Below are 27371 nucleotides of genomic sequence, written 5' to 3'. Positions count from 1 at the left end.
CTAATGCCCCCATCCCTGGGGCGGGAGTGGCTGCGGGGGAGGCTGCCCACTGCCCAAGGCCTTGGCGAGGGTGGGGGGCAATGAGGGGGGCAGCCCCTGCAGCTAGACCCCCCCCTTACACCCTCCTGTGCTCTGGCCACCAGGACAGAGCCTGCCAAGCTCAACGCCTTCATCATGGACAAGTCCCTGCTGGAGTACGAGGTCTCCATCGACTCCGACTGCAAGCTCCTGACGGTGGGGAAGCCCTTTGCCATCGAAGGTGAGAGATTGGGGGGAGTCCGAGGGGGGCAACTGGGCTGCTGCATGTAGGTGCCCTTGCCTGGTGGGAAAGCCACGCCAGCCTGCACGTCTCTGCCCAGCAAAGCGGCCAGCGATGGCTGAGAACTGCTCAGCTCTTTGCTGGACCCAATGTCAGGGCACAGCTGGATTTTAACCTCAGCGGCAAAAGATATGCCGGTGCAGCCGTGCAGACTTTGGTCCCGGGTCTGCTTTGGAGCAGGGCACGGTCCGATGGGCACGGTCCCCTCCCTGCACTGCCAGGCCCCGCTGCCTGCAGCAGGAGCTCTCCTTCCGCCGTCCTTCCCCAGGCTCGGAGAGCGGCACGCTCCCCCCTCGCGCTCATCCTGGGCTAGCAGGGGGCCGAGAAGCCAGCGGAGCTGCGCTCGGGCTCGAGCCCTGCCTCCAGCCGCAGCTTCCTCCAGCCCCCCTCCAAAGCTGGCATCTTCTGCGCGTCCCTCCTCATTGCCTGGGCAGCGCAGGAGGAGAATTAAAATGAGGTCCCGCGCTCCCTCCTTCCCTTCCGAGCTGCAGCCCGAGCCTGTGGCCTGGCGCGGGGACCGCTGCTCGAGGTGGGTCTGAGCAGGGACGGGGCAGGGGCCTTGGTGCCCAGCATCCACCCGAGGCCTGCCGGCTCCCAGCTTCGCACGCGCCTGGCTGGACCACGTGCCCAGCGGCGAGGATGGTACCAGCCCCAGGCAATGGGGCTCCGGGCCAAACCCTCGGCTTCCCCAGGAGCTGGGCCCTTTCAAATGGGATGGGGGGATGCTTGGTCCCTGCCCCTGTGACTGTGACCCCTCTCCCCTGCCAGGCTACGGCATCGGGCTGCCCCAGAACTCGCCCCTGACCTCCAACATCTCCGAGTTCATCAGCCGCTACAAGTCAGCCGGCTTCATGGACCTGCTGCACGACAAGTGGTACAAGATGGTGCCCTGTGGCAAGCGCGTCTTCGCCGTCACCGAGGTAGGGGTGCGGGTGGTCCCGGGGGGCCGGGGTAGATCCTTGGGGGTGATGCTTACCTACCCCCTCGCCTCCCCACCACGACCCTGCTGTCCTGTCTCCTGCCCAGACCCTGCAGATGGGCATCTACCACTTCTCGGGGCTCTTCGTGCTGCTGTGCATCGGGCTCTGCGGGTCCCTGCTCACCTCCCTGGGCGAGCACATCTTCTACCGCCTCATCCTGCCCCGCATCAAGAGGAAGAAGAAGTTCAACTACTGGCTGCATACCAGCCAGGTGAGCGCGGCCGGCCCTGGCTTCCCCCTCCACATGCCCTGCTGCAGTGCCCATTGCTCCGCGGTACCCCTCCCACCTGCCCCTTGGGCATGGTCGTTGGCCAACCCAAGGTCTAAAGTTGGGGAAACCGTCTCTGGAGGACTCCTTTGCCCTCCCATCCCACCCCATGGGCTGTCTGGGCTGGGGTGGCTCCCCCCCGCAAACCCCCAAGGCACGAAAGTGCCCCAAAGCCCATCATGGCCCCCAGCCCTATGGCTCTTGCTTGTCCAATGACCGAGGTTTGGCTTCTCTCCCCGCTCGTGCGGCACAGAAAATCCACCGGGCGCTGAACATGGGCTTGGAGGAGCAGAAGAACCAAAAGCTGAGCCTGGAGAAGAGGTACTGGTCGCGGATGCAGCATGGCCGGCCCTGCCACAGCTTTGGGGCACTGCAGGGCAGCACAGGGGTGACTTCTGCCTTGCTCGCTGTACTGCGGGGCTGGCTCCTTCTAGTAGGAAACTAGCCTCAGGTTCCCTTGCTGCATTTTGAGATCGTCGCTCCTGGTCTTGGCAATAACCCATCACCGTCTTCCTTAAAACCGTCCTCCAGGGGCTGGAAGGCTGCCCGCAAGCCTGTAGCTAATGGCGTTGCTTTCTGAAAGGGAACCCAGAGTCTGGGCCCAGGGGACGAGGCAGCTTCCTTCTTGCAGGGCAGTGGTCCAGGGCACAGGACCCCCGACCTCTTTCCATCTTCCTCTGCAGCTGCAACATCCAGAAGAGCCAGGAGCCCCCGGCGTGCCCCCCCAGCCAGCCCAGCTGGAACAACCTCCGGAAGGCGGCGGGGAAGGAAGAGAAGCGGGTGCACTTCAACCTGGCGAAGGAGCCCGCGGAGGCAGAGCCGGGCCCGGGGCAGGAGGCGCCAGTGTGGCACTGCATGAATGGCCGGGCCCCACAGCAGGAGGCGGGGGACAAGGAGGCCGAGGCGGCCGAGCTCAGGGAGCTGGAGGAGAGGATCAAGGACATGAGGGACCAGCTGCGGGCGGCGCTGGTGAGGAAGAGCGAGCTGGTCGTGGCGCTGGGGCCTGCTCCGAGCCGCCACGCGCTGCCCATCAGGGCTATCACCAAGAAGAGCGCGGACAGGTAACGGTGCGGGCCCGCGGCGTCCTTGGCACCGGCTCCTGCTGGGCACAAGCAACCTTCCTGCCTACCTGAGCCTGGCCGGGAGGAGGCAGGTGGCGCAGACCCACCTGCAGCTTGCTCACTTGCCTTGCTTTACTCTTTGCAAAGCAGGTGGGACCCACATCCTGCCCCGCTGCGTTACGGGCAAGCAGCTGCTTCTGGCTGTTAAAACCCCCCTCGAGTAAGCGTGCAGAGCAAAGCAGACCTCCGTTCACAATGAGCCCCTTGTCCCATCCTGTTTTGGGGAGAGGTCCTGGGCCTTCTGCAAACGCATTCCTCCTCCCCTTCTTTCCCCCAAACGGGTACTTTGGACAGCAGCTGTCGACTTTCAATGAGGACCCATTTCCCCCAGGCCCAAACCACAGTTCTTCCCTTTTTAGGCCCTGTACGGAAAAGCATCAGAGAAACCAATAGGTCTCTTTCCTTCCAGCTCCAGCCCGGAAAGCAGGCAGCCTTGCCTTCAGGGCAACGTCCCTGTCCCCTCCCTGCAGCGGAGGCTCCCTGCACACAGCAACAAGCCACTGTGAGAGATGGGTCTTGCCTCCGTCCCTTCATTGCAGGCACCAGAAAAGCCCCTGCTCTGCCTCGATGGAGGGCTCAGGTAGGAACTAGCACTCGTCAGGCCATGCAAGTAATGGGGCAATCGGCTGCTAGCACTTAACAGTCGCTCGAGACTCTCAAAATTAGCAGATCAGGAGAAAGTGCAACTGAGGATGTACATACAAGCAGCCTCGAGCCAGGGGCTGAGTCTTCCAGATGGGTCCCGCTTTGCAGAAGTGGAGGGGCAGTACTGCCCCACTGGGTTGGAGCCTCAGCTCTGCCCTGGACAGGACCCCTCGTCCCTGCACCTCAGCTTCCCCCTCCGTGGCAGGGGGACAGACCCTTCCCCTACCTCGTGGGAGTGCTGCGAGACCCTCGTGCGCTAGGGATGCAGCAGTGGCTCACTTGGATAAAGGCGCTGCCAGCTAAACACGTTCAAACCCGCACTGGACCCAGGAGGTGATCGCCAACCGCACCCCAGCATGACTGATAGCAAGGCAACCAGGCCCAGCAGCACTGCTGCAGCTGTTAGATATAGTATTTATTATATATACAAACACCTTTTGTACATTAATTAAATAGAATGAACTCTACTCTTCATTAGCAAATGATTCGGTTCCTTTCCCCCCTCTCCCCAACGCATGCCCCCCGTGAAAAACCTTACAGCTCTTTCTGCTGCCTCGTGCCGACACTTCTGAAGCTCTTAGGCAGAGTTTAGCTGCCAACGAGCTGCATCAGCGGAGAGGGAAATGTGCAGGTCACTAATGCACCCTTCTCCCCACCTCCTTGGCACTGATGGACACCTAGACAGGCTTCCTGGGTGGGGAAATGCCAAGAAAACAGAGGTCTCTGGTTGAAATCCCTAGCAGCAGGCTAGGTTTCCTGCAGCCCCTGGTGCTATAGCCCACTTGTCTTGGTGCATAAGCATCAGGAGGCGAGAGGAGGTCTGCCCTCACCTGCACGAATGTGGCTGCGCTCCTGTGGACAAGGCTACAGCTACTGGGCATTCCCACAGCATCGTCCCCATGTCCAAGCTGCCTCTGCCCCTCCTAAGAGTGGGTCTAGAGCCCCACCATAGTCCTGCCCCTGGGGCCTTTCCATGCACCCTCTCTCCCTCTTGGTGCCTTGCTGGGGGAGATGTTCCTGTGAAGCAGAACCCACTTGATCACATGCGCGTGGCTCCAGTCAAGCCTCATGTACCATTGTCACCTCCTCCAACCCATCAGCCAGCCTTTGGGGCCACCTCTGCCCGCTCCTGTCCCAGCTCCTCACCACCAAGGCAGGACTGGGGGAGGTTTGCCTGAAATTTGTTCCAAGCTTTAGCGTCGTGGCTCTTCCCGCTCCCACTGACCCACGCAGAACAAGGGTTCTCGACCTGCAACGACTCCCTCCCTCCTGCCGGCCTTGCAGCAGGAGGGCTCCTAGGCTCAGGGAAGGGACCGATCTAAGGATGCGATGGTGTCCCGCTCACAGGACAAGGCACTGAAAAACAAGCGAAGCCACTGAAGCAGCAGCAGCTGAGTGTCAAGGGGCACTGGGCAGCAGGACTGCGGTGCGCCAGCTTGCTGGATGGCTGTCTTGTGCTCGTGAAGCTGCACACCGGTTTCTAGCTATCACCCGCCTGGCACTAGCTGCTCTGCATGTCGTTGAGGCTGGGTTCCTAGAGCCCTTGCTGTGAGTGGGTTTGGGCAGACTCTTCCAAACATGACCCCGGTCACGTGCATCTAATACGGGGAGGAAGCTCTAGCTGAAACACCACTCTCTTGCACTCAGAAAACCAGACAGTGCCAGGAAAGCAACCTCATTACTTGGTTTGTTGGGGTTTTTTTCTTTACCTCTGCTCTCACCCCTCCAAAAATAGGCCAGGCAACTGCAGAGGGAAGAGGCCACAAAATGATCCTCAGAGACAGATCAGGTTGAGCCCAGCTTCTCACTAGCGTAATTAAATCTGGTACAGGGGAAGGGAAAATCTTGCTGACGCGGTCCCCTCTGCCTTGAGTCGATCTCTAGAGGAAACCTTACCTGCAGCCTGTTGTCAGATGACCGTGGCTCAAATGAATGGGCAGCAGAACGAGCCCTTACAACTGCCACGGCTTTCTAAAAATAGGGGAAGATTCTGCCTTTGTGGCAGCCAACGTACACCACCGCTAAAGGTGTCAACCCCCGACGCACACCCTGTATCCGTGGGGCCATGTGACGAAGTCACCAAGGCCCTGCCAAACACTGCCAGAGTACAGATGTAGAAGTAGCATCCACCCAGCTTCTTAGAACCTCTTGCAACGGAAGGAAACTGCTCTCGGTTTCAGCAAGTGGCTTCAGAAGCCCACCGAGGTCTGATTTTCCACTCCTGCCAGTAAGCCTCCCCCAGCCTCTATGCCCATCTCAAAACGTGCTGTGTTTGATGCGACACCCGCTTGTTTTTGGTTGAAACCCAGAAAAAAAAAAAAAAAGTAATTCTATCACAAACTGGAGGACACTGGCAAAGGCAAACAGGGCCAGGGAGTACCACAGGGAGCCCTCCCTCCTGAGAGCTGCCCACCCTCCTGGGGTTCGAGCAGGGAGACCTGTAGTGTGACACCAGAGAGGCAAAATGACCAGTGCTGGAGCTCTGTTTGCCCCCAGTGCAAGAGAAGCGGGGCTTGCTCTGAAGAATGGCTTCTCTGGATGGATGGCTTCTCCCTTGCTGCAGGGGAGGCTGGAGAACAAAAGACCCCAGGCTTATCGGTCCCTTTTGCTCTCGCACATTTACTTTCTGGAGGGAAATTTCCTGCACCATTGCTCTGCCCCAGAGGCTGTGCTTCCACTGAGAGGAATTACGGGTTGGGATGGTGAGATGAGAAACAACAAAAGAAATCCCTTCCGGCCTGCCAGGAGTCCCTGAAGGAGAGGACTCAAGACAGGCTCCCACGGTCTGGGTCAGAGCAGGCTGTCCCACCTGCTGCTGCAGGGCAAGGGCTGGTCTCCCCAGGGTCCCCACTACTCGGATCCAAATGCTGGAGTGGTTTAGTACCTGGCACAGAGGCCCCCGATGTCTCTGCCCGGGTGCTGCTTGCAACGCAGTCCTTGCCACTCTGCTCTGCTTGGCTGAGACACCCCTCTGCAGCCTCAGTTTGCTCGGGGAGGGCAGGGCTGGGGACAGGGGCTCCATCCTCCTGCACTGGGGTAGGGGGAGCAGCGGCAAGAGGGGGAGCCGGTGCATCTTCTGCAGCAGCAGGCACGGCTGGCGCAGTCACTGGAGTCGAAGTGACTTCAATTGTGATGGAGCCACCAGCAGCCTCTGGACGGTCACTGCTGACTCGAATTCGGGCTAGCAAGCTCGAAGCAGCAGCGGCTGCATCCTGCGGGCTCCCATTGGCCATGGCTTCGTGCACCACGTTCGGCTCCAAGAGGCTCAGGTCGGACAGGAACGAGGCTTCCGTAATGATGGCAGCTGTCTCGGCTACCCAGTTCAGATTGCTCGCTATGGCAGAGGCGGTGGCGGCGGCGCCAGCCCCCGGGCCTTCACCGGGGGCCAGAGAGATGGGGCTGCCGCTTTCAGCAGAGGGACCGGTGGGCAGGTGGGGCTGCCTGGTGCCCACGTCGATGGGTGCAGCCGTGGTGTTGTTGTTGAGGTTGTCCTGCAGCGTGGTCTGGGTGCCCTGGCCCACCTGCTGGTTCTGCAGCAGCATCTCCTGGATGCGGATTTGCTGGAGGATCGCCGGCAGCTCGTAGTGGTGGAAGAAGTAGATCATGGAATGCTGGGGACCCAGAGGGAAAGACGTTACCAACCCCCAAGAGGAACCACAGAGACAGCAGCAACACAAGCTTCCCCCACCGTGACCCACAGGTCTCACTGGGGTAGGCGTGGGGGGATGGATGCACCTGCATTTGCCTCTCCCATCCCTGACCTCCACATCATATCTTCCTCCCCAGGATGTTACCGAAGAAGATGGTTTAGGTTCTGCTTACAGACCAGGGGTGGATCAGAGGGGGATGGTGTGCACTGGTGCAATTGCACCCACTTTCACTCCTGCTCCACCCAAAGTTTAAAATCAATGACCTAGCAGTGGCAGCAGTATCTCTGTTCAGGCAGCAGTGAGAGCATCGATTGAATTCATGGCTCATTAAAATCTACCCGATTTCTTTGCTCCAGGTGTTCACGACCCTCTCCTTTTTCACCGTCTTGCTGTTCCACCAACCAAGCTAGCCTTTCTTCTGCAATTCTGCTAACTGCTTCTGGTAATGTAGCTCCTGTCACAGCCATGCACACTGTTTTTAACTCATTCCAATAACATATATTTGTTTTTGCTTCCGTCAAACTAAATAATACAGCCCTGGGCCCCTAACATGAGTAAAGCTTCCAGTTTCTTTTTACTTGAAGAAAATGTGCGCTGTGTTATATGGGATGATGTGCCTCACCACGTACAACCCCCTTTTCAAAATCCTAGATCCGCCCACGGGATCTTCTGTGAGCCCTACCTCTCACTCCCTCCTCTTCTGCCACTTGGCAGCTGTCAAAGCAGGTTTTATATCAAGACTAAGTCACAGCTGGATGGAAATCAGTGACCTGGAAATCGCACTGCATCTCGGTGGGTTTGAGAATGTTGCCTACCCTTTACCTCCCCTGCTCAGGGGAACATGTGCAGCAGTTGTTTAAACAAAGGTTTTGTTCAAACTGGGTCGTGTCAGTTTAGAAAGCCTAACTTGTGATCAACAGCCACTTACAAGCAGTTCATTTTATCTATGTACATCCACCCATACTGCATGAGCCAAGTGACCAGCTGCTGACTAGATGGTTTAAGTGCCAACCAGCCCCTCTCAGACATATGACATGACTAGAGGTGGAATTAGCCGTAAACCATCGAACACGCTCTCATGATCAGCAGAGCAAGGCTGCTGCTTACCTGGATGAAAAGCCAAGAGGTGACCAGAGCCAGGCTGCTGTACTGTCCGTTGAAGCGGTAGTGGTAGGCATAGAAGGCAAAATGGTACAAGTAGAAGAACCTGGGAAGACAGGAGACAGTGAGGACGAGGGGGCTCCAACAAGAGATCCCACATGTGTCTCCACTCTGGGGAGGGGTATTGCCTAGGGAACAAGTGTGACACCTCCTTTAAAAGAGCAGCCAGACTCTCCCAGTCTGAACTGGTGCTCAGTGCAAACAGAACAGGTGAGGACTGGGCAAGCAGTTGAAGGATGCGGTTTTTGCAGCAGATTTTCTACGAGTTACAAAAGAGCAATAGGGGAAAGCAACTGGGTTATAGACCAGCGCTTGACTGAGGATCCTAACAATGTCCCCCTACTACAGAACAGAGCAGCATGTTGCACCAGTACAATGTGCACAGCAAGGCGATGGCAACAGGCATGTTACGAGGGGGAGAATGAGTGAGTATCTCTTACCTAAGCCAGTGCCTCTTGCTAGTGTTAGTGTGGCAACAGATGGCGTCGTACTGATCAGCCAGCCACACAATGAGGATGATGTAGAATGCAGTGGTGGTGTCGTTGAAGAACTCCGACATGATGGCCTCCATGCCTGCGGGAGGCAAAGAACCCCACCATCAGCAAGCAGACACAGAATAATCCCTGCTGGCCTTTCTCCAGCATTAAGGGGGTACCTGGAGCAGACTACCTAACAACAGGGGCTGGGCTGGGGCTATGCTTGCTAGATGGGAAAGCCAAGGCCCCAGGGCACAGCTGTCCAGGCCTGACTGCTGAGCACACACTTTCCTTAGAGCGGAGGATTTGCTGGCTTTGAGCATGGCACAGGATATTAAAAACAGTTTTGCAGGTTCAGGACAAAGCTCAGAGAAGTGAGATATTGAAGTGGATTGGATCTGTCTGTACTGCATACCGACTCTAAGACAGCCCCATCCCCAGTGTGCACAGCTCAGGCAGTGCATGTTAATCTTGACCTCCAAACCCCCTTGCTAGAGCAATCTTAACTGAGGGAGGATGTGTTACTGGCAGACAAGACCAAACCACACAGGTATAGTTTTGTAGGGGGGAGCAGTTACCACGTTCCACCGACTCTACACGCTGTAGTGAGTGGACAGAACATCACCCCACAGCAAACAAGCTAAGACAGTATACTGCAAGTCCGATTAACACTTAAGGGTACTTTTCAGACCTACTGGAGGTTCCCTTTTAATAACAAGGAATAAAGCCTGGTTCTTACCTACTAGAGCCAAAATGACAGTGAGTAAGGGAGCAGCGGGGAATGCAATGGTCATGTTCATTTCCAGCATCTGCAACAGGTCCACTGCAGGAAGAAAGGCAAACATGATACCAGGAGACTGAGGGGCCCTCCGTCTCCCCCAGCATCTTGGAGCATAGCAGTAACATGCCATAATCTCTGCTGTCTTTAGTCCAGCACCCCAGATTTCCCACAGAGGGGCTGGGCAGGTCCCACGAGGGAGGATTACAGTATTTTTCCAGTGGAGCTGTATGCAGAAATTCATGCGAGGGATGATACAGGCACAAGGTACTTCCAGCTCGCAGTTTACAGTGCACTATGGCCAAACTGGAGCAGGCAACAGGTCTAGCAAGCCCTGCCCTGATCCTGGCCAATACTCATTGCTTCACAGGACATGAGATTCCCTCATAAAGCACCAGGGAGCAGTGCTGAGCACATGGGAGCTCTGTATTTGATGCATTCAGCTTGTGAATACCAACCCCAGAGTCAGAAACAAGAGGGGAATGGTGACTGGCTCTAGTCCAGTCCATTATTCAGACATTAAGAGTCAGAACAGGGCGCTTGAAGACAGCCTATCCGTCAGAAGATTTAGGGCCAAGCTCTTGCGTGTAAATGGAAAGAACGCTAGAAATCAATGGCCCTGTGTTTATATCAAGCCTGATCCTGGCCCTGGTTAAGAAGCATCTCACTCCAGATGGTAATTTTGCCAGGCCATGCCATGCATTTTCTCAGCTCTGGAGAGCAGATTCCCTTCTCCTGTCTGCCATCTCAAGTAGCATCACTCCAGTAAAGACATCAAGGTATTCTCTTGCTCTTCAAAAGCACTGGACTTTCTCCGAGGCCCAAAACCCATCATGGAAACAGAGATATGGAAACACTTACCAATGAAGACAAAGATCTGATGGTGAGAGTAGCGCAACAGCATGGAGACGGACAGAGTCTGAAACAACAGGACAGAAGTAAGCGTTAGTCCTAGATTGTTCCAAGATGCTTGGCCTTCCCAGAGTTGTGACAGGGCAAAGAGTTAATGAGGATGGACTTTCCTAGCTTAAAATGGCCTCATGATGTTTTGGCATAAGCTGTGCAGGAGATGACTAGACAATTATAACAGGCCTTAAAACACACTCATCTGTTAAGAAGAATGCATGTGTATTGTGTGTGTGCAGGTCTCAGCACAACATTTACTGTACGCTTGGCTCTTTTTTCTCTGTTTCAGCCTCCTTTGTACACTGGTTTTACCTTGACAAATTCTTGCATTTGCAAAAAAGATTCCAAGTGCAGTCATGTCTTCAGTTAGTTGGGCTTTAAAACCAGCTGCGGCATCTTGTGCTCTCACACGTTTAGGAGGCATACTACAGTCCAGCACGTTTCAGCCCTTACATCAGTGCTGAGAAGTCTCAGCCCAGATACTGAGGCAATGCTTATATTTCTCCCTACTTACGAAAATGACCATGATGACGAAGGCTGCCAGGTACGATGTCCTGGCCATCCACATGCTGACAAAGCGGTAATGCTCCCCAGACACCACATTGCGAAGGAAACCTGAAAGGATGTGGAAGTCAGTGTGATGAACAGTACAGGATCAGCTGAGCTGCTAAGGCCCAAGGAGGACTCAAAGAAAGAAACCACAATGCCTGCTCCCTGCCACTGCTTTCACTCCATGCAGGACAATAAAGCATTAGGAAATAGATGTGTGGTTGTCCTCTCTGCCTTCCCCTTGTTTCTTTTTACCTACCTCATGCTAGTGCACCCAGGGGCAGAGGAGCTGTTCCAGTAAACAGCCAGAGAATGCCAACCATGCCCCCACAGAAAAAGCAGTTCTCCCTTGAACGGGTACAAACAATCGAGTCCCCAATGCTTTTACCTTTATTCTCTTCGTTTTCAGCCAACGCTTTCACACTGGACATCAGAATGTCGTCATAGCCCAGGAACTCATCCAGCAACAGGCGACTGAATCTGTCTCCGAAGCACTGGTCCCTGGTGGGATCTGGACAGAAGACAAAGAACATTTGTTCTGTTCAGAGGTCAAAGCACCGAGTGGGAAATGCCAGCTTTCATTCCTGGGTGATTTAAAAGGTTTGCTAGTGCAGCTATGTGGTCAAGTCCCTTGTGGAGATGCAGCTCACACCAGTTTCTCAAGCAAAATGAGTGGTACCAGCAAAAGGATCTTTTCGGCAGATTACCTACATCTGCTGGGGTGTGGGGAGATGGGAAGGGGACAGAGCGACAATCCTCTCAAGTGACAGTTATATGGGCAAGACTTCAGCATAAATCAGGCTTCAACTTTTACACTGAAGCCTGTCAGATGCTCCAGGCTGCAATATAGACAAAGAATTCTATTCTCAAGCTTAGTCTCTGCCTCCTTCAGCCAAGAGAAAGATGGATTTGCTCTTATTAAGCCTGGGACAGGTCTGGCCATGTGGCGGGGACAGTACTGAGGAAACAACAGCTCGGGGAGAGGGGAATAGGTGATTTGAGCAGCTCTTCGATGAGGCAGAAGAAATACGAAATTGGATGCCTATCCTATTAGCAGCAATGAGATTCAGAATTAATGCAGCCAGGCCTTACACTATGAATGACAGCAACTATCCCTTTGCGCCCCTTTGTTCTTCCAAGCACTATTAAAAGTTTCACAATTCCACCGCACAAGCAGCTACGGTGATGAGATCGACACAAATGACAGGACATCGCTGCATAAAAATGCAAAGAAACTGGATAAACATATGGAATCAGGTTACCAGGCACCCAGATTCCAGCTATATGAAAAAGCACGATACAAATACAGGCTATATTTTGTAAGCAGCCAGAACGCTTAGGTAGGAATCTGAGCTGAACGTGAAGGTCGAGAAGAAAAAAAACAACAACCCCCAGCTTTTAATACAGAAGCCATGTATAAACCACCCAGTGGTCACTTAAAATTGTACAGCAGAACCATTCTACTGCTTTCATGACGTGTTTCTGATAAGGCTAGTTTCATTACTGTTCATCACCTGGCATCTGATTAGTTATGATTTCTGGCACAATGTTTCTTATGTGGGAACTTTTTACTTGACAGCAAGGCAGCAGAAGAGAATGAGGCCACAAGAGAGAAAAAAAAAAAAAAAAGCCTGCTACTAAGTGGCGTGCAAAACTGCTCAGAGACGAATACTGATACCGAGCAAACGTGCTCAGCATGGTCTCCAACACGGGTGTAACCACTCTCAGCAAGGGGCACTGCAGCTGTGATGGTGCAGATGTATACTGTATCATATGCGTCTCAGGGCTGCAAGCCATTTTGGCCCCAGTCTCTGAAATTCAGAGTAAAACAGGTAAACCTGAAGAAGAGATGTTCAGATTGAGTTAGCACTTGATACCTTGAGATTTTCTTCCTGTAAAGGGAGGAGGGGGGAAAACTATGCTGGGAAATAACATTAGGACTGCTTAGCCTCACACTGATGCACTGCCCCAGCATCCCACTGGACAGGCACTTCTTCTAGAGACTGTTTTCTACTCTGGAGGAGTGCACCTTCCATCAATGTAACGTCTTTCTGCAATCACCCAGGAGCCTCCTGTACTTACCTAGCGTCACCACCATGACCGGGATGCTCAGGCGCTGACGGGTGCTCTGAGACAGGCGTAAGAACCCGTACTCCAAAGAATACTCCACAATGTACTCTTCTTGTGGCCACACTGCAAGAGAGGATGCAAAACTCAGCACCAGGGCTTGGCAACTATTACCACAAAAACCCACAATATGCCCCAGCCCCCCTGTACAAAGTCCCCCCTTTGCCACCCTCACCAAAAATACAGACCCCGCCCCAACCTGCTTTTTATCAACGTAAAGCTTTGGCTGTTCTTGTTTTCCTAAATATTTCTCTAACCACAACGATGCAAACTCTTTACTACCTTTCCCAGCACCGGTCAGTGCTACAGTTTGTGTCAGTCACAGGTTTTGGGGAAATCCACTTGCCTGCTTCAGAATGGTACAACAGTCACAGACCTGCACACCTGCTTTGAATCGAAGGCGTTGAAAGATGCCGTATTTACAGTCCTGGTACCTACAGTCCTTCCTACAAGGCCTGACATTTTCTAAGATGCCTAAGGGAGGTGTGTACCTAATTTCCATAGGCTCCCCACTGAAGATCCCAGCCAAGACAGCCGTAACAGAGGCCAGAGTGGTACCCCCAACATGATCGGACCAGTCTGCCTCATCTCTATGCTGGAGGGGGTAATGTCAGGTTTACTGGTATCTCTGCACAAAGATCCCCCCAGCTGGGTGGATATGCTGCCTATGAACCCACCAGCTGCCCACTCACTCGCTTCATCTGGCAACAAAGCAACCTGCAGCGGATAAAAGTATGGAGCTGTTCTCACCTGACAAGAAGCTAACCGCAACATTTAAATAATGGCTCCGAGATGCTATTATGACCCTCATAGGAAAGCATTGCTCCTGGTCTCTCTCTTTCCCCCACTGCAACTGCTGGATGTGGGGTAAGTGCACGAAGACTGGATCAGTGCTGAACCACACACTGTCCTTTGTTTGGTTTCCATCAGCAAGGAATCTGTCTGCGGCTCTTTAGAGCTGACCAGGATGCATAACTCAAGGTCCATTACTCACTCTGCCACCTTCACTTCACCTCCATGCCTCAACTGAAAACTGGGAGTAACTAACCCTGGGTCTCAGGAGGGCTGCAAGGTTGAATCCATTCCTCTTTCCAAAGAGCCTTAAAAACCGTGAAGGAAGAAGCAACAGAAGGTCAAAATCTATAAGCCTACAGAGACATCAGCTTCAGAAGCAGCCAGCTTACGGCTTCAGCCAGAAAGCAAGGAACAGAAACTCAGCCCCCTCCAAGACCCCGTTTCCATTCAAATTCTCTAGTAATAAGAAGTGACAGATCAGCATTAGCCATTTAAAAGACCATTGGCACCTGCAGGAAAAGCTCCAAAGAGATTCTATTTAGAAGTGAGGCTGCTTACGGGACTGCCTGGAGCAGATTAGACAGCGAGGTTTTTAAAAGACTGAATGGTGAGAGCTTAAAAGGTTTCCTATCAGGAGCACAGCTGGACCCAGGGGATGCCTGGGCCGGGGAAGAGCACCGATTGCTGGTACAGGACAATCGGTGTCTATTCTGACAAGCTGGGCCATTTACAATGGCAGGGATTTGCTACGCTTTACACACTGGCTCTGGAAAGTTTTCTTGCTCTCCTGGCCCTGTGCCCACGGGGCTGGAAGCTGCTCAGTCGCTGAGCCGCTCACTGCTCAGTCCTCAAGTGACCTCTTGCTGCAGCCCCTCTTCAGCCGTTCAAGTTTTCCTGGCAGACCACCCTGAGCCCATGACGACAAGGTCCTTAATGAGACTTCACAGAAGAGCAACGAGGACTTTGGTCCCTCCAAGCACTGCCCAAGTGAAAGGTTTTTGTTCTGTATGCCTTTTATTTAAAAAACTAATTTTCCCCCCTTGTTACAACAGCAACAAGTTTCTTGCCTCTTCATATGGTCTTTGGCTACAATTAAGTACTGTATCACCACAAAAAGAACTTTCCTGGTAAAACCAGCTTAAAATCAATGAATGCAAGGAAATGCGTAGCTCTGCAATGGTCTGAAGCAGCACAGCAGCAAGGGCCTTCCTGGAGAGGAAAGGAAGCGATGTTGGTTGGCTTTAAGTCACATTAAACTGTGCATTTCACACAAGTGCCGAACTCTGAAGACGTGCTTCCATGCGGCGGGGAACAGGTGAGCCTCTCATTGCGATACGCATCACATTCAAACGGTTCCTCTTGCCCATTTGGTCCTTGATGTCTCTGCAGACAGTGCAGTGGGGAATCTGTTTCAGGGTCTGATGCTTCAAAGCCCTGAACACGTACAAAGGATCCTGCTCAGACATCCCCGTGTGCTTGTACGTACTGCAAGGCAACTGTGGAGGAAACTGCATGTCTTAGGAACGCTGTCAAAGTATCCTTTTGCCTCCGACTGCAGCAGGCTTCCCACACGGGAGGAGCAACTCTTCTCTCAGACTGACAGGTATACACAGAGCTTTTCCCAGGGCAGAATTTAGCACATCAGAAGGCATCGACCCATGCAAACTACATCTGACTCCACAGTTTATGCTAATGCGGTGTTTTAAGTTCAAACACTGCATTAACCTCATTATAAATGTATATTTTGGAGCCCCCAAAAAGCTTAAATACTTGGTTCAAAGCTGCCTTCTTCAAAGTCAATTTTTCAGCTTTGAAGCTTCCCCAGGTCTCATTGCTTCAGTCAGGCCTGCTGGTTTTCGCCACAATCAGCTCACATCTCTGGAGTCAGGAGTTCTCGGGAGACAGGAGCTGCTGCTTCCACATGTGCCAAAGCCAAAGGCTAGAGCAATTAGGGCATTTAAAAAAAAGCTTTGACATCACTGCTCTGCCTGCCTCAAGTGTTGGGTTGTTTTTTTTTAAATGAAGGTTTGAAGTCGACACCGTCTGCTGCGATGGCCCCAAGACAAGAAAAATCCCCTGCTAAGTAGTAGCCAATCAATTTAATTTGAGATCTTTCAAACTGTCACACCGTTTCTTCCCAGAGGGTACACGAAAAAAAAAAAGAGAAAGAGTTATGCTTCCCACAACGAAAATATTTTAAAATGACACAAGCCATAAATCACGTATAAGAAATGCAGCTTTCTTATAAGCGACGCATGAATAAAAGACGTTTCAATAGAAAATGTACAGCTCCCTCTCTCTGTTGTACCAGGTAAGAAAAGCAGACCGGCCAGAGTTTTCACATTCGTTCCCATTCACTAGCACAACCGCTTTCAGTTCATAAAGGCAGACAGAGCACTTCAATCCCAACCCAAGAGTTGCTTGACCCTGAACGCATTTTTAAAATGCATTATATCCAAAGACCAAATGTGCAGTCTTAGCTGTGGCCCTCCATCAAAGAAGGTAGGCAGGCAAGGAAGACTGGTTCTAGCTACATCCCTACAAACCTGCTTGAAATGATGCACTTTATTATTACATTGCAAAGAGAAGAATAGAACAACCCACTAAATGCTCTCCCCCCGCAGCCCCGTCTCGCTGGATCATTTCCACTTATGACTCAGCAAGACGCATTCGATGTACAAAAGATCTTTCAAAGGACTTCTCTGCAGTCCTTTCTAACAGCGCCACAACATGTTTACATGTATTCCAGAGTTTCAAGTAAGGTCATGATCCCAATCACCGATGAAGCAGTTCATTAGTTTGCCATTTGTCTGGGACTAATTAGTCCTGAATTCACAAAAAACACTACAAGACCAGGGGAACAACAACCATTTTGATGTTAGAGCTCACCCTACAGGTAGAAATAACCTTTTATACTGCTGGATGGAAAAAAATTCCAGTTCTCTAACAGGTGTCAGGTATTCAGGTTGTAGCCATATCGGTCTAGTGGCAAAAGCAATCGGGACTGGTGGTAGAGGTGATATCTTGTATTAGATCAACTAGATTTTTGCAAAAAAAAAAAGTCTTTCATTGCAAGCTTTCGGGCACAAACACCCTTCATGAGGCAATGAACGGTGTTTGTGCCCAAAAGCTTGCAATGAAAGAATTTTTTTTTTTGCAAAAATCTAGTTGGTTTAATAAAAGATATCACCTCTACCACCAGTCCTGAGTTCTCTAACAACACACTTGCTTTGGCTAAAAAGTGAAAACTTATAATAAAAACTACAGGACAATTCGTATGCTCCTGTTTCAACCTGCGGGTGATATTAAACCTTGAAATCCAACACAGCAGACACCACTGTTATGCTCTCTGCAAGCCCAGGTCTCAATGTAAGAGACAAGAAACCATTATTCTTTTCCTTGAGGTCTGTTAAATATTAGCATCTCAAATCAGGTTGTACATCTTGCGTAATATCAGTGTCTCCAGTCCATCAAGGATACAGCACTACAGATATCTGCAGGACCAATCTGTTATTTTAAGAGCTGCTTCTGGATGAGGGGTCAGAAAATCCCTGCAAATGCCATTGAGAATATCGGAGTCACTGGACTTTCTAGCAGCTCTTCTAGAGAAGAATCAAACACGGGGCCATGCAGCTTGTGGAAAAGGAATCACTGATTCACCTCAAGTTGCAGCAAGGGAAGTTTAGGTTGGATATTAGGAAAAACTCTCACTTGGAGGGTGGTGAAGCACTGGGATGGGTTACCTAGAGGAGGCAGAATCTCCATCCTTAATGGTTTTTAAGGCCTGGCTGGGATGATCTAGTCAGGGCTGGTCCAGCATGGAGCAGGAGGTTGGACTAGTTGTGACCTCCTGAAGTCCCTTCCCATCTTCATTTTCTATTTCTACCCCAGCTGCTGGCAGAGACAGGATAACCAAATGGCCTGTTAAGCCATTAAGTTTTATCAGTGATGCCTGCCACAGTTTGCATATCAGAATTGAGACCTGTTCATTACCGTAACAATAGACATAAGTAGAGGCCCCCTGCATGGCTTCCCTTTGCCAGCCCCTTCCCCCCGTCCCTCCAGCAAAGAGAAAGTTCTGCAGGTCCCAAAGTAAAGTAAGTGCTTGAAATCCCATTTGAAAGCCAAAGGAACACCTGGAAAATGAGTCAAGAGGCTATGCAAAGAGCTGGAGCAGGCGAGGGGTAGGTAGGAGAGGTAGAGGTAGACAGAGGAGGCACAGGCACCAGGCAAGGAGGGAGCGTGGAGAACGGCAGAAGTGGTCTTTACCTGCTCTCGCTAGCATCTCAAACTCGGACACGGTCTCACTCAGCGGCTGCATACCTTTAGTGGGCGCCTCGCTAAAGGAGAACTCCTGGCTTTCGTTGTGGGACGCCTGGGTCAGCGCCTCAGTGCTGCTCACCCGTGATGGCTTGAGGAACACCTTGGGCTCGATGTCCAGCTCAAACTGTTGAAAGAGCAATAGAATGAAACCAACCACAATCTGGTTTCTGAGCGGTTAATGAACCCGAGACACGAGAAGCGCTGAGGAAGGACAGACAAAAACCTACAAACATTCTATTCATGTCGTTAATCCAAGGGGGCTTTGAATTGCAAAGAAGCAGCTGGAGAGAGATTTGCCCTGTTTGGAACTGGCTGAAGGTTTCTAGAGGGACTCAGCCAGCCAAGTGTGTTCAGGGTAATTACCCTCTGAAGACTGATGGCGTCCCAGTGGACTGCAAGGACAGAAAAAGCTGCATTATGTTAACAACCTGCTGGATCACAGAGAAACAAACAGACAAGAGGTTGGTACAGCAGCACAAATTGCCAGAAAGATGTTCACTAATTCTTTAGTCTCCTCAGAACCGGATGCCTCCCCTTCCAAATGTGCCTCTGCCTGAGGTTCAGGATGGCAAGATTCAGGCCCCAGCTAACAATGGCTTTTCTATGCCTGAAAAGGGCCCTGCTTCCTGGCTGGATGTGCTGTAGCCCCACAAGGCTTCCCTGTCTCGAGGAAGCTGGTGTGTTGATCCAGCAGGCAGGGAGAGCAAAGCCATGCTCTCAACAATGGCACAGTTCCAGTTCTCTGAACAGCAAAATGTGCTCACAACCCTCTCCCCTATTCTTAGATATTTTGGACCTGCCTGTGCCCTTCTCCTAGCTCCTTCACAGCATTGCTAGACCAAGGCTGTTGCTCATTTGGTTTCTACTCCCAGCAGGTGTCTTCCGCTCCAACTTCTACGTGCCAGGAGCACAGAGCCCCCTCCATGACCCCCCAGCATCTCATCTGCTCCCCTATCTGAAAGGCAGAAACCCTTGTATGCAACAGCATGTAAGACATGAAGAGGGAACAGCTGTGTGACTGGCAGCAACACTTGAGGGCCCAAAGCTCTCTTGCAGGACCAAACACATTTTTACCTTGGAAAAGGAACACAATTTGTGGCCTCCAACAGTGAGATTTGGGGGGGATATATTAACATAAATGCTCTCCCCCGTTAGGCCTCACACAGCTAACCTCAAGGGCACTGCGTCACCTGGATTTACAGGGAAGGGATAGAAGAAATACCCCGGCATAGTGGTTTAATTTTTTAAAGCTCTCTAAAGCCCTTATAATAGTTGTTCTGTAGGACATAGGGGAACGCGTGATGGCCTGCCACAAAGGTTCGACCAGCTTGGGCTTGGAATGATCACGTTACTCGCACATGCAGACACACTAGCTTGGTGCCAATGATGTCCTCAAGGACCGCACGGATGGCAAACAGGAGCGCACATCACTCCGAGGGGAAGCGCATGCAAAGGGCACTGCTAGGATGCAAGAAGAAAACATCTACTCCCCAAGCAGGGCTGGATGACAAGCGACAGACAAGGGCAGGAGCACAGCCCCGGGGAAAGCCTAGAAAGCTGAAACAAGCCCTGTGTACAGAACAAGTCCTATCCTCCCCACCCCTTGCTACTGCTAAAAAAAAGCAGTGCTGCAACTTGGAAAATCCAACAGATGTGCTACTGCAGAAGGAGTTGCATTTTCAGGGAGGGAATCTCAGTTGTAGAAGTAAGATGCCCACCTAGGTCAACAGCTAGTTTTCTGGTCTCCTGGGAATATGGTACAGCCCATCTATGCCAATGAGCAGATATGGGGAGGAGACCAAGATTCATTATAATGTGAACTAGAAAGTGGGGGCAGGAATATTTTACTAGCACAAAAGGCACCCAGCAAAGTTACCGCCCACTGTTCACTGCAAGACACCCTTCCCCATCCCTTCCGCGCACACGGCTGCTCTTTACCTTAACAGAGCTATTCTCGAACATCTCCACAGTCATTTCCTCCTCGTCCTCATCCTCATCGTCCCCCACCGACTCGATCACCATCCCAGGGAACTTCTCCGCCTCACAGAACTGCAGGAAGATGGGGGCCCGGCTGGAGTTGCGCTGGATCTCCACTCGCAGGATGCCATCACGTGGCCACTTGTCCCGCACATGCTCCAAGCAGTTGATGGGCGAGCGGGAGAAGGCAATGTGAATGTAAGCCAGGATGAAGAGCACAAAGAGGGCCTGGATACAGCAGGAAATGTGAGAGAGAGAGAGAGAGAGACTATCAGCCCAGGTCCGCACTGTCCAAACCTGCTTCATTTACAAAGCTCAGGTCTTATAGGCCGTTTCCTGATAAGCAGATGGACATCTAAAGCAGGTTGGGCCCAAGGCCCCAAGAATAATCCAGACCTTTCACACTCCCTAGTCTGAGCATCAAGACACTAGCACACAGACGTCTCAGAGCCTGCTCTGCTCTTCAGCTGTACAGGGCAGAGGAAGGATCATGCCATTTATCCTAGCTAGCCTTCCTGATGAGCCTCTGGTAGCCAAGCAATGCCCTGGGTGGACATTAAAGAGATCTCTTTGTACGTGCATGGGAGCAGAGGCCAGCTGTGGCATCCTTGCCCCAACCTCCTGTTTATACACACACTGCACGATGGTGGGTTAAAAACCCAGAGCTGATTTCTTCAGTGTCCATCCACAACTGTGTAAGGTGGGTGTGAAATGCTTTCCAGTCTAGAAGCAAGATACCAGTTCTGCTAGTCTGGCAGCAGCATATGGCAGTTACTGGACTTCAATAGCTGCAACACACAGTGGCAGACCTCAGCTCCAGATAACATAGCGCCACACGCCTCTGGGAAGCGAATGCAGTACTGACCTGGGGCAGCTCTTATCCTATCAGCTTAGTGATTTGTCTACCAGCTGGGTTTCCTGGTCTGCCACAGAGTTGTGCTGGCTTACAAGAAGTGGCCCCACCTAGTTGATTTCTGCTGGCTTGGGCTATTTTCAAGAGCTCAGTGGTTAGCAAACCAAACCACTCCATCTTATCAGGCTTCTCCTTTTGACCCAGAAACTCCTGCCCAGGGGAAGGATTATACTGCATGCGCACCAATGCAATCCTCAGAGCAACCCCGAAGAAATGGGTCTCAGTGTATTTATTTGCTAACCCTTCAGCATTCAGTTTAATATTGACAGGATCTGGTGCCTACGTACAACCTTTGCTCAGCAGAGTACAAGTTGACAGCCTGCCACTGAAAAACTTTTAAAGGGAGAGCCAGGCAATTTTAGATCTTATTTCAGAGCCCTTCACCTGACCCAAGAGAGCTCTTACGCTCCTTCCGTGTCTGGAAGCACAGGCTGAACTGAGAAGTTCCCTTTCCATGCTCAGAACATGCAATTAATTGTGTTGCATGTAACCTTAGAGTGGAACTGACTCCTCTACTTCATGGCTGATGCTTCCTGGAACTCAAAATGAAACATAAAATAAAAATGTAGCATAAGTTATTAAATTACTTCCATCTTTAATACCCTAAGGTGTAACCACGTGCAGAGAAGGATATTCTATTCTATTCTTTAAACTATGATTTCTTTCTTTAATCTAAAAAATACTCCCATTAACTGGAAAGTTCCATGATTTGCCCTGGTGAATACAGCGAGCTGATGGGTCCAGTTCCACTAGGACGCCATCCTTCTTAGTCAGTGCTAAATGTTCACACTTTTATTATTAGACTCAAAGTAATGAAATGAACAGGGCTGGTATCTTTGGAACGAGCAGTCTAGGAATGCAATGGGAACCAAGCACAACTATCGGACTAAACGCGCCTTCGACTATTGGTGGCTCTCCTGCCAAGTGGAACTGCTTCCACGGTGTCTTACGGGCAGAACATTAAACTCCATCCGCAGGTTTCCCGGAACAGACTCTGTTGGGTGCTGTTTAACCGCGGTGTCAGCTCACTGCCCAGCTGTCTACTTTATTAGAATGGAGACCAAGATTTCATAGAGGGAACCACTTAGTTAGCTGCTGTCAGGGCTGGTTAACAATACACATTCAAGAGTTAGGAGTCCAGGCCCCCAAACATGATAAATGTTGAGGTTTTCCCCTGGCCTCCTGGTTTCTGAGCCTGTTGGGCATCCTTAGGTCACACCTCCCAGCTTTGCTGCAACACAGAGGGCTAGAAACTAATGGTCCATTTTTTCTCATGGTCTCCATGAACCCATCCTCATCCCAATTCCCAAAGCCAATTGTTATCCTCCTTGCTCTCTCATGCCAGAGAATTGCAATTCATCCTCAGGATGGTTCTCTTGGGGGACAGGAAGGGGAAAACAATGCTGAGCGTCTCCCAGGCACCTCCTCTGTCGGTTGAATCAAGTTATAAGCAAACGCCCCCTACCCTTTTGGGCAGTGTAGTAGAGCCAGCAAGACCTGGTGACAAATTAAATGCAAATTCATGTATAAACAAGCTACTACATTAAAAACCCATGCTCCCATTGGGCCATGAAAGGCATTTGGTCATACAGAGAGCCCAGATGGACAGCATGAGGTGCATATAAGGACTGGACTTGCTAATGAAAACTGCTATCTTAAGGTGCAGCCCCCCCAGCCCCAAATGTTTCACGCTCTGCCACTGCCTCCTTGCCACCTGGCAGTACCTGGGAGGGTGCAGGGTTTGAAAGGGACAGATAAGCACTGAGAAAAGCATCAATGACCTGACAGGAAAGCCAGATACATTAAACCAGCAGTACTGAGGAAGGAGTAGGTCCCTCACTAGCAGCTCACCTGCAGCTGGAAGCCTCTGATATTTCTGTAACGGCCATCAGGTTTGTTCTCAAGGCCCTGGCACTTAGGTGAGTGAACCTGGTTCATTATCAGGACCTGTCATGTTAGAAGGCCAGCATTACAATGTCTGCTATACACAGCGTTTCCAGATCACCTTCCTCTTAGTTTTGCAAGCTAGCAGGTTGCCTTTGGTAAGAGCAGAGGAAAGCTGCCAAAGTTTGCTCTGCAGGACCCTGCCTTTGACTGGCGGCCGAGCCAACTCAACAAACTGGAAACGCAACTTGAGCTCAGGTAGGAAGGGTTACAAAATGTCAGCGGAGGCCAACATACAGTCTGCGCTCGGTCGGGCAGAAGTTAGCAGCAGACTGGGAGGCATTCCTAAACCAGGATTAAACTGGATGGGGCAGGGATCCGCTCACAACGGGCTGGGATTGCAGACCAGAGATTAAGGAACTACAATAGTGATGAGGGGGGAGGGGGGGACCCCCAATGCTCACAGGACAGCATCCCCCCTCCTCCCCCAAAGGTGCAACTCACACCGTGGAGTGTGGGTCCAGACATCAACACTGGTGTGAAGCATGCGGTAGAGATCCTGGAACACATCCCACACGCTACAGCTAACACCCAAATGCAGGCACCCCCCTCTCAAGTACATTATCAGTGATCCAACTGGAAGACCAACAGCACGCCAGAAAACTGAAGCAGGACCTTGCTTGCCATCATTTTGCTACAGCAGAAATCGAAAGACAACTTTTCACAGAACAAGATACTTCCTTATACTTCAAAAGGGTGCGACCACTTCCCATCCAGAGCTGGGGGAAGAGAGATTGAATAACTCTAGGACTGAGAAGCACGAACAGCCTTGCAGGAAGTGGTACAAACCCTCCTACGCTATGGTCAAGTCCTCAGCACGCGATATAATCTTTGCTATTGCGTTGTGCCAGTCAAGCTACTGGCCTTCCTAGTGCCAACATGGGACAGAGCACAAATCCCTTTCACCCCCCACCTCACCCATGACCTCTTAAAACCTTCAGCAATTGGTTTTACAACTTAACTGCCAATACAGCTCTCAGAAGACAGAAACTTTAATCCCCCAAACATCCAAGAGCGAGCACGGTGATGGACTCCAGCCCCTAATTGCCGAGGACACCTCTGGTTGGATCATTTTATGTTCCAATATGCAACAGATGTACAAGAACTCCCTCATTCCCAAAATCCTGTTACAACCTGCATGTTCGCTGTGAATTAATACTAGAGTACTGTTCTCAATGAGGTATGCAGAGCACTGAAAAATGGCACTGGGCTTCATTTCTCAAACCAGAGGACAAGCCTCAGTTCTAGTTACCAAATCGCCATTATTCCCTCTCCTGGCTCTCTGTGTCAAAGAGTTCAGTCATTTCAAGTCAATCCTGGTGACTGGAGCCTAGCACTCAAAGCCGCAGCTCAACGTTTTACACAGACCTATCAGGGGGTTCATTGTTGTGGCTATTAAAAAATAATTTACTCCGCTACAGAGGGTAATTAGGGTTTTTAACTCCACCTCAAACAAACCAGCTCTCAATAAGTCAGTCAGTTTAGTAAGTCACCACTCACATAAAGGACACTTCACCCCGAGGTCTCTGGTTTCAGAAAGTAATGGAGCGATGCTTTTCAATCAGAGGAAGAGTCACAGCAGAACAAAGTGGACCAGGGACAGGATTTCAACACCTGTGTCCTGGATGACAGTGTACAGTGATGTTACCCGATACCTGCAACCGCTTGTGCCGTAGTTCTCTACCCTGAGTACAGAACACCTAGAACACGGCAATCCCCCCTGCAGCCAAGGTGTGGAGTTGGTTGCTCTCCACCTGCCTTAAAGTGCCTGATCATTGGGTAATCTAGTGGGTCCCAGTGATTCTTCATCCTAGATTTCTTTGCTACAGGTTATCAGACTGGCCAAACTTCACAGCTGCACTGCAACTTCACTGTACGAAAAGCTATGGAGAATAAAAGCAGAAGATGGGTGGGACAGCCGTTACTCACTAATGATCACCTACACCCAGATACCACCCTAGCAGTCCCAGTGACACCCACATGGCAAGCACACGGATTCACGCACACAACAGGCTACAGGGTGCTCAGCTACTGTATGCAGAAAGTTGTAACAGAATCAAAGAAAATGAGGGCTGTAAGGGATCTCAGGAGATCCCTTACAGTCCAACCCCCTGCTCAAAGCAGGACCACCCTGTGAACAGCCTTAGCTCCAGGCGTGCCAGGAATGGGGCAGAGCTCCAGAGTCACGAGTCCCCACTCTGCTTCAAGATCAGCATGTCCCTCCTCAGCAACACAAGAGGCAGGGGGGAAAAAAAAGGGCAAGTCCAAGGACTCCCAAATTGGCTGAGTGACAAGGCACTATTGTCACAGCAAGGTCATGACGCGGCGATGACAAAGCCACTGCTTAGTCTTTAATAACACCACATTCGCTACGTGGGCAGCAGGAAATAAGCTGAGCTACTTCTCTCCCGACTTTGTCAATAATTATGATTAGCATACTGTAATCACCATCTTATTATTTTTAATTTCTATGTTTAAACACCAGCCTGAGCACAGAATCCAGTGGGTTTCACCCACACAGTTACAGCGTGGACTGTGTCGGCACACCCCTCTGCCGAGGCCCATTACCGCACTTCCCTGATGACTAGCTTCAAGAGCTGAGACTCCTACCCTCAGCCAGGACTGCCAACAAGAACAAGATCGCACTGGCAAAGCAAGGTAGAAGGGCAGGTTCTCCCACGGTCACTAGCGTGGAAAATCCCAGCAGGCACAAGACCGTTGTAGTCAGGATGGTCAGCGCTGACAAACACACAGCAAAACTTTCTTCCCCGCTCCTCCATTAAGGCAAGGCTCAAGGAAAGTGTCAAGCATCTTTCCTGAAGATAGACTGAAGCTGCCAAACCAACTCAAGTAAACCCTACATCCATCAGAGAGCAGCGATTCCTGGGTAATGGAATCATAAACCTTTCCACCCAGGTCACTGGTTCCAATTTGATCCAGACTCACAGGCTATCAACCTAGGCAGACGGGCAATCCATCCAGAACAGGCTAGAATCAGTCACCAGGATATGAAAGCTTTATCATCTCGCTGCCAGGCACAGAAACCATCCAGACCACCGGTGCTAAGCACCGAGATTTAGCCACATCCACGGCTTCCCTACAAGAAGCCGCTGTGTTAGAGCACTGGCCTGACGTTCACGTCTGAGCACATGCAACAGACTCATCTGTGGAAGAGCAGCGTCCAAAACAACAAAGATCTTGCACGATCACTGTGGGGGCTGGACCCGATGATCTCGCAAGGTCTCTTCCAGCCCTAACGTCTATGAAATCTATGAAATGTCTATAACACCCACTTGAGCTTTGGCACGAAGAGGCCCCAGCCCTCTTTCCTGCCCGTGGCAGGGGGTCGGACTTGATGAGCTGCTCAGGTCCCTTCCAACCATGAAACTATGAGGCCAATATGGGGTTATTTTGGGGAGCATTTTGTTCAATGCTACTGAGACACCTGCTCTTCCTCCTCCGTTTCCTCGCTGGCAGGTAGAGAGAGGTAAAGGACCGGAATCACCTCGTCAGGAGAGGGGCGTAGCCGCGCAGGACACTGCAGATCCAGGCGATTTCAGCCTCTGAATTTAGACGTGCCCTAACACACCTTCCAGTTTGATACCAAGTGCCTGAGTGACGATTCACAGGAGCAGATATAAAGCACCACGCTGGAGGGGAAGTCACGTGCGGCAGGACACCAGACCGATGGCAAAGCTCCCCGGGGTTTGAGAGCGACGCGGTGGCAACGAGCAGCTTCCCCCTTGCCCGGAGCGGGGGAGCCCGCCCAGGGGACAGCCGCCCGCGCCGCAGGGCCGCCCCTCACCTTGAGCAGCACGAAGAACTCGAAGATGCGGCGGAAAGAGGGCGGGAAGAGGCGGGCGTAGGTGACAGCCATCTTGAAGAAGAGGGCGTGGAAGAGGCGGTCGCGCACATTGATCAGTGGGTTCTGGTTGAGGTTGGGGTTGCGCACGCCCCGGTTGTTCCCGCCGGCTGCCGCGCCGGCCCCGGCGTTGTTGGCCCCCGGGTGGTGGTTCGTGTGGGCGTGCGCCTGGTTCTCCGACATCCTGGCCGGCGGCAACGTGGGTGCTGGGAGTCGGGGTGGGGGGGGACAACCACGGAGGAGGGGGCCTGGCTGCGCGCCCCCGCCCCGGGAAAGCAGAAGCTCGGGAAGGAAAAACGGGGAAGAGAAGCCGGGGGAGGATCCGCGGCCCAGGGACAGGGACAAGGGAGGAGAGGGGGGAGGAGGGGGCTGCCGGGCCCCCACCCCGGGACCTCTCGAGGGGTCACAGATCAACCCCTGTAGTTGAGGGGCGGCCACAGGAGGGGGCTTGGGGCCTGTCCCGGGGGCATCTGGCAGGGAGGGCAAGCGCCCCTGGTAGGGGGTGAGGGGCAGCCCCAGGGGTCTCAAATGGCAATGCAGGGGGGGCTCTCAGAGAGACCCCTCCGTCTCCTGTGTG

General features: G+C 51.9%; 2 protein-coding genes across 3 annotated transcripts in view; one reads left to right on the top strand and one right to left on the bottom strand.

Annotated features, from left to right (window-relative positions):
* Nucleotides 1-3194, top strand: part of GRIN3B (glutamate ionotropic receptor NMDA type subunit 3B) — a 6159-nt gene extending 2965 nt beyond the window's left edge. Inside the window, exons 5-10 of the mRNA XM_014527993.2 lie at nt 144-259; nt 1088-1239; nt 1346-1510; nt 1821-1888; nt 2251-2628; nt 3098-3194. Coding sequence (XP_014383479.2) covers nt 144-259; nt 1088-1239; nt 1346-1510; nt 1821-1888; nt 2251-2628; nt 3098-3194 — 976 coding nt within the window. The remainder of the gene's footprint in view (nt 1-143; nt 260-1087; nt 1240-1345; nt 1511-1820; nt 1889-2250; nt 2629-3097) is intronic.
* A 533-nt stretch (nt 3195-3727) lies between these two features.
* Nucleotides 3728-27365, bottom strand: TMEM259 (transmembrane protein 259). Of its 2 annotated transcripts, none has more exons than XM_006017447.2 (11): nt 26738-27365; nt 20037-20303; nt 18099-18222; nt 12936-13046; nt 11242-11364; nt 10819-10919; nt 10260-10317; nt 9360-9443; nt 8585-8717; nt 8091-8190; nt 3728-6944 (listed from the first exon to the last, which is right to left on the bottom strand). In XM_006017447.2, the coding sequence occupies exons 1-11, from the start codon at nt 26975-26977 to the stop codon at nt 6099-6101; spliced, it is 2187 nt and encodes a 728-aa protein (XP_006017509.1). In that variant the 5' UTR covers nt 26978-27365; the 3' UTR covers nt 3728-6098. The 2 variants fall into 2 exon arrangements, with proteins under 2 accessions (XP_006017509.1, XP_014383521.1); XM_014528035.2 differs by having other exon boundaries at nt 18045-18222; nt 26738-26977.
* Between the last annotated feature and the right edge of the window lie 6 nt (nt 27366-27371).

Source organism: Alligator sinensis, unplaced genomic scaffold, assembly GCF_000455745.1.
Source record: "Alligator sinensis unplaced genomic scaffold, ASM45574v1 scaffold1295_1, whole genome shotgun sequence".
Taxonomy (NCBI): domain Eukaryota; kingdom Metazoa; phylum Chordata; order Crocodylia; family Alligatoridae; genus Alligator; species Alligator sinensis.
This window is presented reverse-complemented; position numbering and strand designations above follow the sequence as displayed.